General features: G+C 42.6%; 1 protein-coding gene across 4 annotated transcripts in view; it reads right to left on the bottom strand.

Moving 5' to 3' along the window:
• Positions 1–1,418: 1,418 nt before the first annotated feature.
• The window catches only part of LOC121288561 (autophagy-related protein 16-1-like), a 58,167-nt gene continuing 46,516 nt past the window's right edge, over positions 1,419–13,069 (bottom strand). For all 4 annotated transcript variants that reach the window (XM_041207184.1, XM_041207159.1, XM_041207169.1 and 1 more), the window contains 3 exons: positions 12,106–12,153; positions 6,772–6,873; positions 1,419–5,458 (listed from right to left, as the gene is read on the bottom strand). In XM_041207184.1, coding sequence (XP_041063118.1) covers positions 5,365–5,458; positions 6,772–6,873; positions 12,106–12,153 — 244 coding nt within the window. In that variant the 3' untranslated portion in view covers positions 1,419–5,364. The remainder of the gene's footprint in view (positions 5,459–6,771; positions 6,874–12,105; positions 12,154–13,069) is intronic.

The raw sequence follows: 13,069 nt of genomic DNA, 5'->3' as shown, positions 1-13,069 counted from the left end.
TCTTGCCTTTACTGACCCAGATTTGGGATTTCACAATTTGCAGATGACACAAAACTTGTAAGTGTTTTGAACTGTAAGATGATAGCGATAAACTTTCAAGACAGGCTGGTGAAATGGGCAGATGAAATTTAATGAAGAGAATTGTGAAGTGATTCATTTTGGTGGGAAGAATGAGCAAAGGTAACATAATGGGTACAATTCCAAACAGGCTGTTGGAGCAGAGGGACCTGGGAGCATGTGCACATAAATCATTGAATGTGGCAAGGCAGCTTGAGAAAGTGGTCAATAAAGCATACAGGATCTTGGGACTTTATAAAAAGAGAAAGTACAAAATCAAGGAATTTATGATAAACCTGTATAAAACACTGATTCACCCTCAACTGGAGCAGTGTATCCAATTCTGGACACCACACTTGTGGAAGGCACTGGAGAACGTGGAGAAATGACGCGTGAGAATGGTTCCAGGGATGAGGAACATCAGCTACATGGATTAGAGAAGCTGGGGCTATTCTCCTTGGAAAGAGACTAAAAAATTTGATAGGGGTGTTCAAAATCGTGACGGGGATGGACAGGATCAATAGGGAGAATGTGTTCCCATTGTCAGAAGGGTCGATAACAAGAGGACACCGATCTGTGACTGGCAACAGCAACATGTGGAAAAGCTTTTCACCAGCAAGAGTTTAGGATCTGGAAATCGCTGCCTCAGAGTGCGGTGGAGGCATATTCAATCGTGGCTTTTGATAAGGAATTGGATAATTATCGAGAAAAAAAATTGCAAAGTAACAGAGAAAAGGCGGGGAAGTGAGATGAGGTGAGTTGCTCTTGCAGAGAGCTGACACAGACATGAAGGATCAAATGAAAAACAGGCCCAGTGCTCGAACTTTCCATGAATTATCCAAGTGACCAGTGCCAACATGAGCCGATATGATGAGTGGTGGCAAGATATTCAAACATGAATATTACATCCATTTTTGTCCTCACTCAACATACACAAACACACTCCTCCCCACAGGAGGTGGTTACGATGTAGTGATCAGGAATTGAGATTCCTCACTGCCCTTACCCTGTAGGCACTATGGTCAATTGCAGTACCACAGTTTGTCAGCGGAGAACAGCTAACTCAGCATAAACAGCGTTTCAAATCCACACTTTTCTGCTGTGTGGCCCAGGCACAATGGGCCAAATAGCCTGCTTCTGTACTGTATCATTCTATGCCACCCAGTAACACACCAAAACCATGCCCTGTTGCTATGTGCAGATTTTAACCATGGAGACAGTGTCAGCTGCTGGAGAGGAAAAGGAGCGTGAGGAAGACACTTTAAAAATTTCACTCTCAAATTGTCTCAAACACATAAACAAATTTAAACAGAGAAAACATCGCCTGAAGCTGAAATGGCAATTCAGAACTAACACAGATGCAGCTTTTAGAATTCACTTTATTTTAAAAAAAACATTTGCAATGAAGCAGCACTGGCAGATTTACAGAGCAAGTTGGTGGTGATTACATGGGATTCAGCCATAACAAGTGAGCTGAATCCCAGCCAGGCAACGAGGCAATTACAATGCCACGTTCTTCAGAAAAAAATATAAAGTGCAAATAAGACTTTGTGGAGAGTACTCTTAAAGCATCGATACAAACGAGGTAATTGAAACATGCCTCTCAACTACACACACAGAGCAAAGGTCGGACCCTGCCATTGTTGCTCTCCACCCAAGGGCAGGAACATGAATCTGCTTGCAGTCACAGTGCAAGCAATTTCTTAATAGCGCATTTGGTAAAACTGTAGTAGCCACGGAAGGTTTTGGATCTGTGAGTTCAACTACAGCAGGAGACACTTGTTTGCTCTTTTCCCAACTCTGAGTGGTCCACACAGACAACAGGCTGTATGTGTAAAGGGCATTTGCAACAAACTGAACTCTCTTCCACGTAGTAATGGAAAGTTCCAGATGTTTGAACATCTAATGTGCAGTTGTGAGGGAAAAGTATGAAGTCTTGATCTTACAGAAGGTGTAAATGTTCTGCTTGCAATGGAATAAAGATGGGGCCAGAAACTAGATTCAAAGGTTGATTGATATGAGTGTTATCACACATGGAACAGAGCTACATGGCTGATGCACACAGAATGAACAGCTCCTTCAGCATTACCAAAACTCATTGTGATGGGCAAGCAGCGAAGAACTGGTACTTCAAGGCTCCTCTGGTGAACTGAGGAACAGTTTCTCATCTTTAATTAGGCACTTTACAGCCTTCAGGACTCAACATTGAGTTTAACAATTTCAGACTATAATCTCGGTGCCTGTTTTGTTTCCTTTCCTTTGTATATTTTATTTTTTTTCCCTATCTTTTGCTTGCAGTTAGTAGCACACCTACTCTAGGCACATCTTATTTCTTTTCTTGCCTCATCATTATTTTCTTTGGCTCTAGGAGACAAACTCTTCTGTCTTTCAATCTTTCCTGCCTTTCACCCTAGCACAGACTTTCCTTTTGTACTTGTCCCAATCATCCCTTGCTCATTTCTAACTTTTCCCAGTTCTGATGGAAGGTCACAGACCTGAAATGTTAACTCTTTCTCTCTCCACAGGAGCTGCCACAACCTGCTGAGTATATCCAGCCATTTTCTGTTTTTATTTCACTGATTTCCAGCATCTGTAGTTTTCTGCTTTTCGATATATGGAGACTATTGTTGAAGATTTTATTTTGATTAAATGTGGGACTGGATGATGCAGTGGATTAGCTCCTGCCCTTTACTAACTTGAGTTTAAATTCAGTAAGATTGATTGGATGAAAAACTGATAGTTTGTCCTTTTTAAAAAATACTTTAAACTCACGTGACCTGGGTTTGCCAAGTCTCAGTTCTTGATGAAAATTGGGCCCAGCACAAACATTCTCCCAACATTGCGGTGAGTGCACATTTGAAAGTAAAGCTGAACACACTAGAACTGAGATTTACTCTATATTTACCAGACTCAGCTCGGGTTCTGTATGGGCTTGATACAGAATAATACTACACTGATGCAAGCATTCCCAGCTTAGATACAGAGTATTGCCCCCTTGACATTGTTTCATCAAGCATTCCAGGATCATGCACAACTTGGATTAGATGCACAATGAAGATTCCTCTGCAATGTCCTGATCACTCCCAGGTCATATGCCACAAGTGTTATCGAGTAAAGCTCCCTTTACACTTTTCCACAAAGCACTCCTGGGCCAGGTACAGCATGGGTTAGTATGAACAAAATGATTTCCCCATAACCTCAGGTGGAGTACTTCCACTGTGCTGCTGAAAAGTTTTTCCATGTCTCATGTCAGGTTCTCAACCTGTCAATTTAGTGCAAATTATGGGTAATATTCTGCTGCGGAGTTGGACCCAATAGAAGCTGAGCTGCGAGTGTCATTCCACACAGGGCGCATTCGACTCAACCCATTGGTCAGAACCAAATTTGAACCCAGATTCCAGAAGCCCACCTCACAGCAGACTACAATCTTGTCTCTAGCACCTGTGTCGGTTGTGGCAGAGAGTCTCTCGTGACCAACCTCTCCGCCGCCCAAGGGTCTGCTGTTCTGTGCAGCTTTTTCTTTTCATCTCAGTAATCACTGAGCATCTGTACAAAGCACAAATAGTAGCTGTGAACATGTCATTAGTCAGCTGCTGAATAGTGCAAACACTGCTTGGTAACAGATTACTGGTTGTTCTTCAGTTTGGCATTGCCTGTTGGTAATGAGAGCTGGAATTGGCATGGATTACATACAGTAGCTCATTAGAAACTTAGATCTGAGCTTGAGCCACATGAAGTTACAATGGGCACACATCTTTTGGAGCTTCTTGCCCAATTTTACTTTATATTTAGAAATGATCAATCCCAATATAACATATGCTGTTTGAAGTTAGTGTACATTTATCTTAAACACAGCTTCCTACTCTCCTCTTCTAAAGGCACCACCTCCTGTTAGCGTACAGTTTCATAGATGCCTTCCTGTATCATTTAGAGCTCAGTTTAAATGTGCGTGCCTAGACAGTGAGTGCTGGCAGAACATGGGATCAGTGAAGCTAAACACTCCCCTAACCCACCCAATGTCCATACTTTCCAATCAGAGTCATCTGTATAATAAGTGTTATGCTGGCAACATCCTCAGTACTTAGTCTTCAGAAGAGACATTTGGAACCCAAGATTGCTCTGACTGCTCCAGAAATGCACATTCAAAAGTGCAAAGACTGGAAGCTGCTCCCCTGTACAAAGCGTACAAATTAAATAGGGTGTGGGGAGATTGACTTACTGTACATAAATAGGGAAAGAAGATTGAGCAATATGTAACAAAATGCAAACATTGTTAACTAGGGAAAATTATGGAAAAAAGAATTCAAAATTAAATAGAGAGTGGGAAGGGAGATTGATCAGTGGTTACTGAAGATAAAGAGGGTGTGATTAAATAGGCCTTGACCCAACATATCAGTCTGTCGCTGAAGATAAACACAGAGATTGTGTAGCTCAGTTACCAGTGCCATTGTGCGCATATTCCCCATTTGTTGAGATCACTGATAAGTGGCTCATGACCCATACTTATCACCCCAAAGGATGCAGCAATTCAATGCTTAGGGCAATTGAGAGTAGGCAATAAATGCAGCCTTTCCATTGTCGCCCACATGCAAAAAACAAATCCAGAAAGAATTGCTGGTTCTTTCGGTCACAGGTATTAAATTGCTCTTTTGGGGAAACATTCTCACACGTGGTTTAGAGCTCCCTAAAGGAAAAGCAAATTACACAACTTCACCCTCCCCCCATCATTACAGCACATCCAAATATCACTTCAACCCACTTCCCCAAAGAACTTAAATAGTCAAACACATATCATCTGTAACCACTCTATATAATAACATTCCTTTCCCATGTCCTCCAAAGAAATAAAGATAAACATACTTATCCAGGTCAGGGGGAGTGTAGGGATGGGGGGGCAAAGCACACAGAATGGTAATAACCCCTGCCATTGATGTGGCAGCAAGAAAATGGAAGCCAAGGGCAAAGTAAACAACTGGGCACCTGAGGTGGTTAACCCACGTCAAGTAGGATGGCTCTACATCCCAAAGTCGATCACAGCAGCTGGTACACAGCACAGATCCTCCATATAGTTCCTAAAGCGCTATACTCCAGCAGGTGGAGACCGTGCTTCTCACGAATGATTGTAAATATACAAGAGTTCACCGTCGTTGTGCGAAAGCCCTTCCAGTGTTGCTAATATACGGGAGGATATTCGCTCTGCCACACCGCGTGCTATGGTTTGGAGCGTGCCACCGGCCAATCTCCTGCGAGGGCTGGAAGTTGCTTGCGTATTAGAGCACCGCCTGGCCATCTTACGGTCACATCAAATTAAGCCTCTGACCAAAGTACCACACGGCTTCCTTTGTCCACACTGATCACATGCTCTCCAGATGGCGACCACGACACTGCATTTACCGAAGAGCTGAAGGGGAGGAGGAGAACAAAAGAAAAAGTATGAGTAAGGATTAGAGATTCTGTTCAGCACTTTATCACCCCTCGCTGAGCCGGCTGCGTCCCACCTTCTGCCCTTCGCTAGCCTGAGCTCATAAAACTCTTCAGAAGAATAAGGAGGGAAGTTTGAAAAAAAATGCCACTTAAAAAGGAAATGGAAAAGAGAAATTGCAATATGATATTGCCTTTCATGTCATCAGGATCTCTCAAAGCACACCATAAGCAACAGATTCATTTTAGGTTTAACACACAAAAATGAATTGAAGCTCAAATCCATAACCCTCTGACCCAGGGGTCAAGTGCTATGCACAGAGCTTAACTGGCACAGCTTGGGAACCTGAAGAGGGACAAAACTCCTTTAAATATCTGTACCTCCATCTGCTGTACAGTAAACAGCACAATTAATCAGATGGGGGAAAGTGAAAGGTACAGGGAGAAAAGGTGGATTCTGCAACTGCTCTTTTGGCTGCTCAGTGATGTTGCTGCAGAGTGCTCTTAGTGCTTTTTTGATGCAGAGCTAGTGGAGCAAATAAGCAGATTTTTTTTGTCAATCTCACTGGAGTTGGGTTTGCATTCTGATGGTTGAGTGACTATCCTCCTTTGGGGGTGTGGGGATGGGAGGAATAAGCAGGATACCTCTGGGGTTTCGGCAGCTCCAACATGGCAAACCTAGTGCTGCAAGATCAGGAATCATGTCAAACCCATTGCAGACTGAGTAATCTTACTCCTGAAGCAGGCAGGCCGCAGTACTCCTGGCAGCTAACATAGTTTTCTGATGGAACTCAGAAGTGTTGTCACTAAAGTTCTGTGATAATAAAGTATGCAACTTTAGCTGGTTTAACTCTAGTAGTATCCTAAGAAAATACTTCCTGTTGAGGAGGGCAGGGGTTGGGAATTAACTATTAGCTAGGATTACACCTCTGACTAACTCCCCTTGGCGAATGCCTGTCTGGGGATGTCAGTTGTGGACAGTAATGAGGTCAGTTCCAATGCCCTTCTCAGCCTATTGGACACTGGCAACATAGGCTCACACATAAAGAAAGGCCAATTGGGCAGGGTACTGGCACTGCTCCCCAGCAAAAGCTGGCACCTTCAGATGAGGACAGGATACTGGAATACAACTGAAATGCTGCCGAACGAACACTTTAAATAGCTGAACTCATAACAGCCCAGTTGCTTGAAGGCAGCGAAAGGTCCCTCAGTCAAGTACGCATTTGGGCGGGTGGTGAACATAACATTACAAGCAACCATTACAGCACTTGCTCAGCAGCCAGTCTAACAAACCTGTGGTGCTTTCCTAGGGCTCTTTCTACCTTCCCAGATTCGACACCCCACACATAAATTGTTCCATCCGAAGACCCAGCAGCCACAAACTTCCCATCCGGGCTGGAAGAAGAGAGCATGAATTGGTGTTGAGTGATTTCAGAGGGCTGGATCCTCTTGAATACAAGCTGCATGCATTATGCTCTAGGTCAATGCTACACTGCAGGGTTAATAATTGAAATCATGAGGGTGACATTAAGAAGCTCTACTGAGTCATGCAGTTTGAGGATCTGTGACACAGCTGTTTATTTTGCTGATCAGCTGTATCCATGAAAGCTTCAGGAAGGCTTAATGGGACAAGGGGTATGGGTATTGATTTGTTACTGGAATGTTAATCAAGTAAAAGCGAGTGCAAACCCCCTGAAACCAGTTGGAGAATTTGAATTCAGCTGAAAAATATTTCACAAATACAAAGCTGGTTATCAGTCAAAGTGATCATGAAGCCGTGTTTAAAAAAAACTGCTTCACTAAACCTCTTCGTGGAAGGAAGCCTGATGCCCTTAAGTTTGGCTCAGGTATGACTCCAGTTTTAAGCAAACATGGTTGGCTCTGACTGTCCACTTAAGTGCCAGGCAACTTTTGCCAGCAATGCCCACATCCAAGAATGAAGAAAAAAGTGGGCTTTTTGGCACTGGGTGAAAATAATGGGCTAGATTGCTGATTAAGACAGTCAACAGCTGTCAAATACTCTAAGCATCCATTAATCACCAGCATGATGCTCAAAATTGGACTAAAAATCTGCAGAATAGATGCACATCAGAAAATTCCCTGAATCTGATCTGTTACATTATTGGCTGCACCAGGTTGCATCATTTGCTCCTAATTATTCAATTAATTTATGTTATGTTCATTTATAACAGCAACAAGAAAATATAAGATCAACTCTACTTGCCTTTGTGGTTCTGACCACGATTCTTCAAGCTGTTGGAAGACCATCAGTTATGCAAGTACATCCCTATCTGGCCAGATATAAAAACAAAAAACTGCGGATGCTGGAAATCCGAAACAAAAAATAAAAAATACCTGGAAAAACTCAGCAGATCTGGCAGCATCGGCGGAGAAGAGTACAGTTGACGTTTCGAGTCCTAATGACCCTTCAACAGAACTAAGTACAAATAGGAGAGGGGTGAAATATAAGCTGGTTTAAGGGGGGGGGGGTGGATGGAAGAAGGGGAGGGGGGTGATTGTTGGGACAAGCAAGCAGTGATAGGAGGAGGTAACCAAAAGATGCCACAGACAAAAGAACAAAGAGGTGTTGAAGGTGGTGATATTATCTAAAAGAATGTGCTAATTAAGAATGGATGGCAGGACAAGCAAGGTACAGACAGCTCTAGTGGGGGTGGGGTGAAATAAGACGAAAAGGGCATAAAAAGTATAAATTTAAAAATAACGGAAATAGATGGGAAAAGAAAAATCTATATAAATTATTGGAAAAAACAAAAAGGACGGGGAAGGGGGTGGGGATGGAGGAGGGAGTTCAAGATCTAAAATTGTTGAATTCAATATTCAGTCTGGAAGGCTGTAAAGTGCCTAGTCGGAAGATGAGGTGCTGTTCCTCCAGTTTGCATTGGGCTTCACTGGAACAATGCAGCAAGCCAAGGACAGACATGTGGGCAAGAGAGCAGGGTGGAGTGTTAAAATGGCAAGCAACAGGGAGGTTTGGGTCATTCTTGCGGACAGACCGCAGGTGTTCTGCAAAGCGGTCGCCCAGTTTACGTTTGGTCTCTCCAATGTAGAGGAAATCGCATTGGGAGCAACGAATGCAGCAGACTAAGTTGAAGGAACCGCAAGTGAAATGCTGCTTCACTTGAAAGGAGTGTTTGGGCCCTTGGACATGAAGGGGGAGGTGTTGCATATCTTGCGTTCGCATGGGGAGGTGCCGTAGGAGGGGGGTTGAGGAGTAGCTACCTGGCCAGGTTGGCTGATGTCTCAGATCTGACACAGGCTCAAACAGATGTCAGTGGGACCTGTTTAGCTTTGCCACCAGGCAGAAAGGAGTGCATGGTACACAAAACTACGCCCAAGTGAGACCGAGTAGATTGAGTGAGAAGTTGGGAATTTGGTTCAGGTAGGAATTCAGGGTTAATAAAAGGGCAAAACTAAAGGCTCTGTATCTGAATGCACGTAGCATTTGAAACAAAACAGGTGAACTGATTGCTCAATCAGAAATAAAAAAGTATAATCTGATAGGCTGCAGGATGACATACTGGGACCTGAATACTGAAAGGTACATGACATTTAGGAAGGACAGGAAGCTTGGAAAAGGTGGAGGGGTGGCTCTGTTAACTAACAATGATATTAGCACAAGCGAGAGGGATGACCCAAGTTCAGGAAACCAGGATGTAGAAGCAGTTTGGGTAGAGATGAGAAATGATAAAAGCAAGATGTCATTTGTGGGAGGGGTGTACACGGCCCCTAACAGTACCCCCATGATAGGGCAGAGTGTTAAGGAAGAAATAATGGGAGCTTGCCAGAAAGGTAAAGTGATAATCATGGGGTTTCATAATCTATATAGATTGGAAAAACAGATGGGCAAAGGTAGCAGAGATGAGAAGTTCACAGAATGTTTTCAGGATAGTTTCTTAGAACAACACATTCTGGAGCCAACCAGAGATAATACGAGACCTGGTATTGTGCAATGATATAGAATTAGTTAGTGACCTCATAGTGAAGGCACATCTAGGTAGCAGCAATCATAATATGACTGAATTTTACATTCAGTTTGAGGGAGAGAAAAGTGGGTCTAAGACCCACTTTTAATTTTTAATTTTAAAATTAAATTATGAGGGTATGAAAGCCGAGCTACCTAAAGTGAACTGGCAAATTAGGTTAAGGAATAGGGCAACAGGCATGCAGTGGCAGACATTTAAGGGGGTATTTCAGAATACACAGAATAGACCCATTCCAACAAGGAAAAAAATTCTAAGGGGTGGACCCACCATCTGTAGTTAACTAAAAAAGTTAAAGATAATACCAAACTTCAAGAAAAAGCATATGACTGCACAAGGATGGGTGGCAGTTCAGAAGATTGGACTAAATATAAAAAACAGCAAAGAATGAGAAAAGATTCATAAGAAGGGAAAAAATTAGACACAAGAGAAAGTTTTGTAGAAATATAAAGGCATAATAAGACTTTCTATAGATATTTAAAAAAAAGTTAACAAAGTGAGCTTTGGTCCTATAGAAAGTGAGTCAAGGGAATTAATAATGCAAAACAAGGAAATGACAGGTGAATGGAACAGGTATTTTGCATTGGTCTTCACCAGGTAGGGTACAAGTAACATCCCAGAAATAGCTGAAATTCAGGAAATGAAAAAGATGGGGGAAACTCAAGAAAATTACAATCACCAGGGAAGCGGTACTGAGCAAATTGTTGGAGATACGGGCTGACAAGTGGTCATCCTAGGGTCTTAAAAGAAGTGGCTAGTGAGATGGCTAATGCATTGGTTTTAATTTTCCAAAATTCCCTAGATTTGGGGGGAGGTTCCATTAGATTGGAAAATAGTGAATATAACTCCTTTACTCAAAAAGGGAGACAGAAAGCAGGAAACAACAGGCCAGTAAGCTTAACATCTGTCATAGGGAAAATGTTAGAAGCCATTATTAAAGACATTATAGCAGGGCACTTAGAAAAATTCAAGGTAATCAAGCAGAGTCAACATGGATTTGTGAGAGAGAAGTCATGTTTAACCAATTTATTGGAGTTCTTTTAAGAAATAAAATGTGCTGTCGATAAGGGGGAACTGGTGGATGTGCTGTACTGAGATTTCCAGAAGGCATTAATTAAAGTCAAAGGTTATTGCAGAAATAAAAATTTAAGGCGTAGTAGGTAACATATTGGCATGGCTGAAAGATTGGCTAGCTAAAAAGAAACAGGCATAAATGATAATTTTCTGGTTAGCAAGAAGTAACGAGTGGTGTGCCACAGGGATCAGTGCTGGGGCCTCAGCTTTGTACAATTTATATAAATGACTTGAATGAAGGGACCAAATGTATGGTTGCTAAATTTGCTGATGACACAACGATAGGTAGGAAAGTATGTCATGAAGAGGACATAAGGAGGCTATAAAGTGATATAGATAGGTTAAGTGAGTGGGCAAAGATCTGGCAAATGGAGTATGTGAGAAAATGTGAAATTGTCCATTTTTGCAGGTAGTGCAAAAAAGCAGCATATTATCTAAATGTGAGAGATTGCAGAGCTCTGAGTTGCAGAGGATCTGCATGTCCTAGTACATGAATCGCAAAAGATTAATATACAGGTACAGCAAGGTGATTAGGAAAGCTAATTGAATGTTATCAAGGGGAATTGAATACAAAGTAGGGAGGTTATGCTTCAGTTAAACAGGGTATTGGTGAAACCACATCAGGAGTACTGTGTACAGTATAGGTCTGCTCATTTAAGGATGGGTGTAAATGCATTGGAAGCAGCTTCTAGGAGGTTTATTAGACTAATATCTTGAATGGGCAGGTTATTTCATGAGGAAAGGCCGGACAGGGTAGGCCTGTATCTGCTGGAGTTCAGAAGAGTAAGAAGCGATTTGATCAAAACATATAATATCCTGAGGGGTCTTGACAGCATGGATCTGCAAAGGTTGTTTCCTCATGTGGAAGAATCTAGAACTAGGAATCACAATTTAAAAATAAGGGGTTGCTTATTTAAGGCAGAGATGAGGGGAAATTTTTTCTCTCAGTCTTTGGAACTCTCCATCTCAAAAGGCAGTGGGAGCAGAGCATTTGAATATTTTTTTAAGGCAGATAGATTCTTGATAAGCAAGGGGGTGAAAGGTTATTGGGGGGGCAGGCAGGAATGTGGAATTGAGGTTACAATCAGATCAGCCTAATCTTATTGAATAGCAGAGCAGGCTCGAGGGGCCATGTGGTACAAATTTAAGAGATGCTCCCTCTTCAAAGGCTATGTCAGAACAGCATTAGGGGTTTGCCAGTGTGTCAATATTTCATGGGGACACCCATAAAAAATGAATCCCTCCTAAATCAAGTCCTCCACTGTGTCCTGATACAAATGGCACTTTGCTATATATCCAATGCCACCTGGTGCATCTTGCCAAAGCCTGTTGCCACCAGGTGTCCCACCCCTCAACCGACATTGCCCCCCCACCCCCGACACACTTGGTGCCACTGATTTCTCCGTCAACTCCACTCGGCGCCCCAAAACAACCGACATCCCCTCACCCCCAATGCATCTGGAGTGTGTTATCCTCCATACTTCTCTTCTTTCACTGAATCACAATGACCTGTGAACTAGCAGATATTCAAAGCATGTTAGAGCTCAATTACCTGAACATTACTCTTGTCCAATCCGACCCGCACTTGAATCCTTGTGCACTGTGCAGAAAAGAGATCATACACAGTCAGGGCAGCAGAGGTACAGGCAACAATCATCCACATTGGTTGATGAAGTACAGTAACAGCGTTTATGTTACTGGGCTATTAATCCAGTGGCCATGACAAAATTATCTAGAATTCAAATTCCACTACAACATCTGCAGCATTTAAATTCAGTTAATTAAACAAAAACCTGCAAGAAAATATCAGCATCAGTAATGCGTAATGATGATTACGAACTCACTGGACTGGCGTAAAAGCCCATCTGGTTCACTCGTGACCATCAGGAAGGAAATCTGTTGTTCTTACCGGTCTGGCCTAAACGCGACTCCAGATCCACAGCAATGTGGTTAACTCTTATCTGCCCATGAAATGCCCTGGTAAGCTACTCAGCTGTATCAAACTGCAACTAAAAGTCACTGTGGGAGTACCTTCACCAAATGAACTGCTGTGGTTCACGAAAGCGGCTCACCGCAAACTTCTCAAAGACAATTGGGGATGGGCAATAAATGCTTAATTTGCTAGTGATGCCCACATTCCTTGAACGAATGAAAAAAAATGCTCCAAAGGGGGACAACCAACCACATGGGCCAGGACACCAATCCCTACATGTTTATAGTAATTCTGGTGCAGGATTTCCTCAGGGTAGTGTCCTAGGCTCAACCATCTTTAGCTGCTTCATTAATAATCTCCAACTAAGGTCAGCTGCTTGCTGACACTGTACAGTGTTCAGTACCATTTGCATCTCTTCAGTTATTGAAGAAGTTCATGTTCACACACAGTGACCTGGACAACACAGGCTTGGGCTGATAAGCGGCAAGTAACATTCATGCCACACAAGTGCCGGGCAATGACCATCTCCATCTAGAATTTAACCACCTCCCCATGACATTCAAAGACATTAACATCACCAGAT

The sequence above is a fragment of the Carcharodon carcharias genome, chromosome 2 (assembly GCF_017639515.1).
Source record: "Carcharodon carcharias isolate sCarCar2 chromosome 2, sCarCar2.pri, whole genome shotgun sequence".
NCBI classification, from domain to species: Eukaryota; Metazoa; Chordata; class Chondrichthyes; order Lamniformes; family Lamnidae; genus Carcharodon; species Carcharodon carcharias.
Note: the sequence above shows the minus strand (reverse complement) of the source record. Positions and strands in the feature narration are given on the sequence as shown.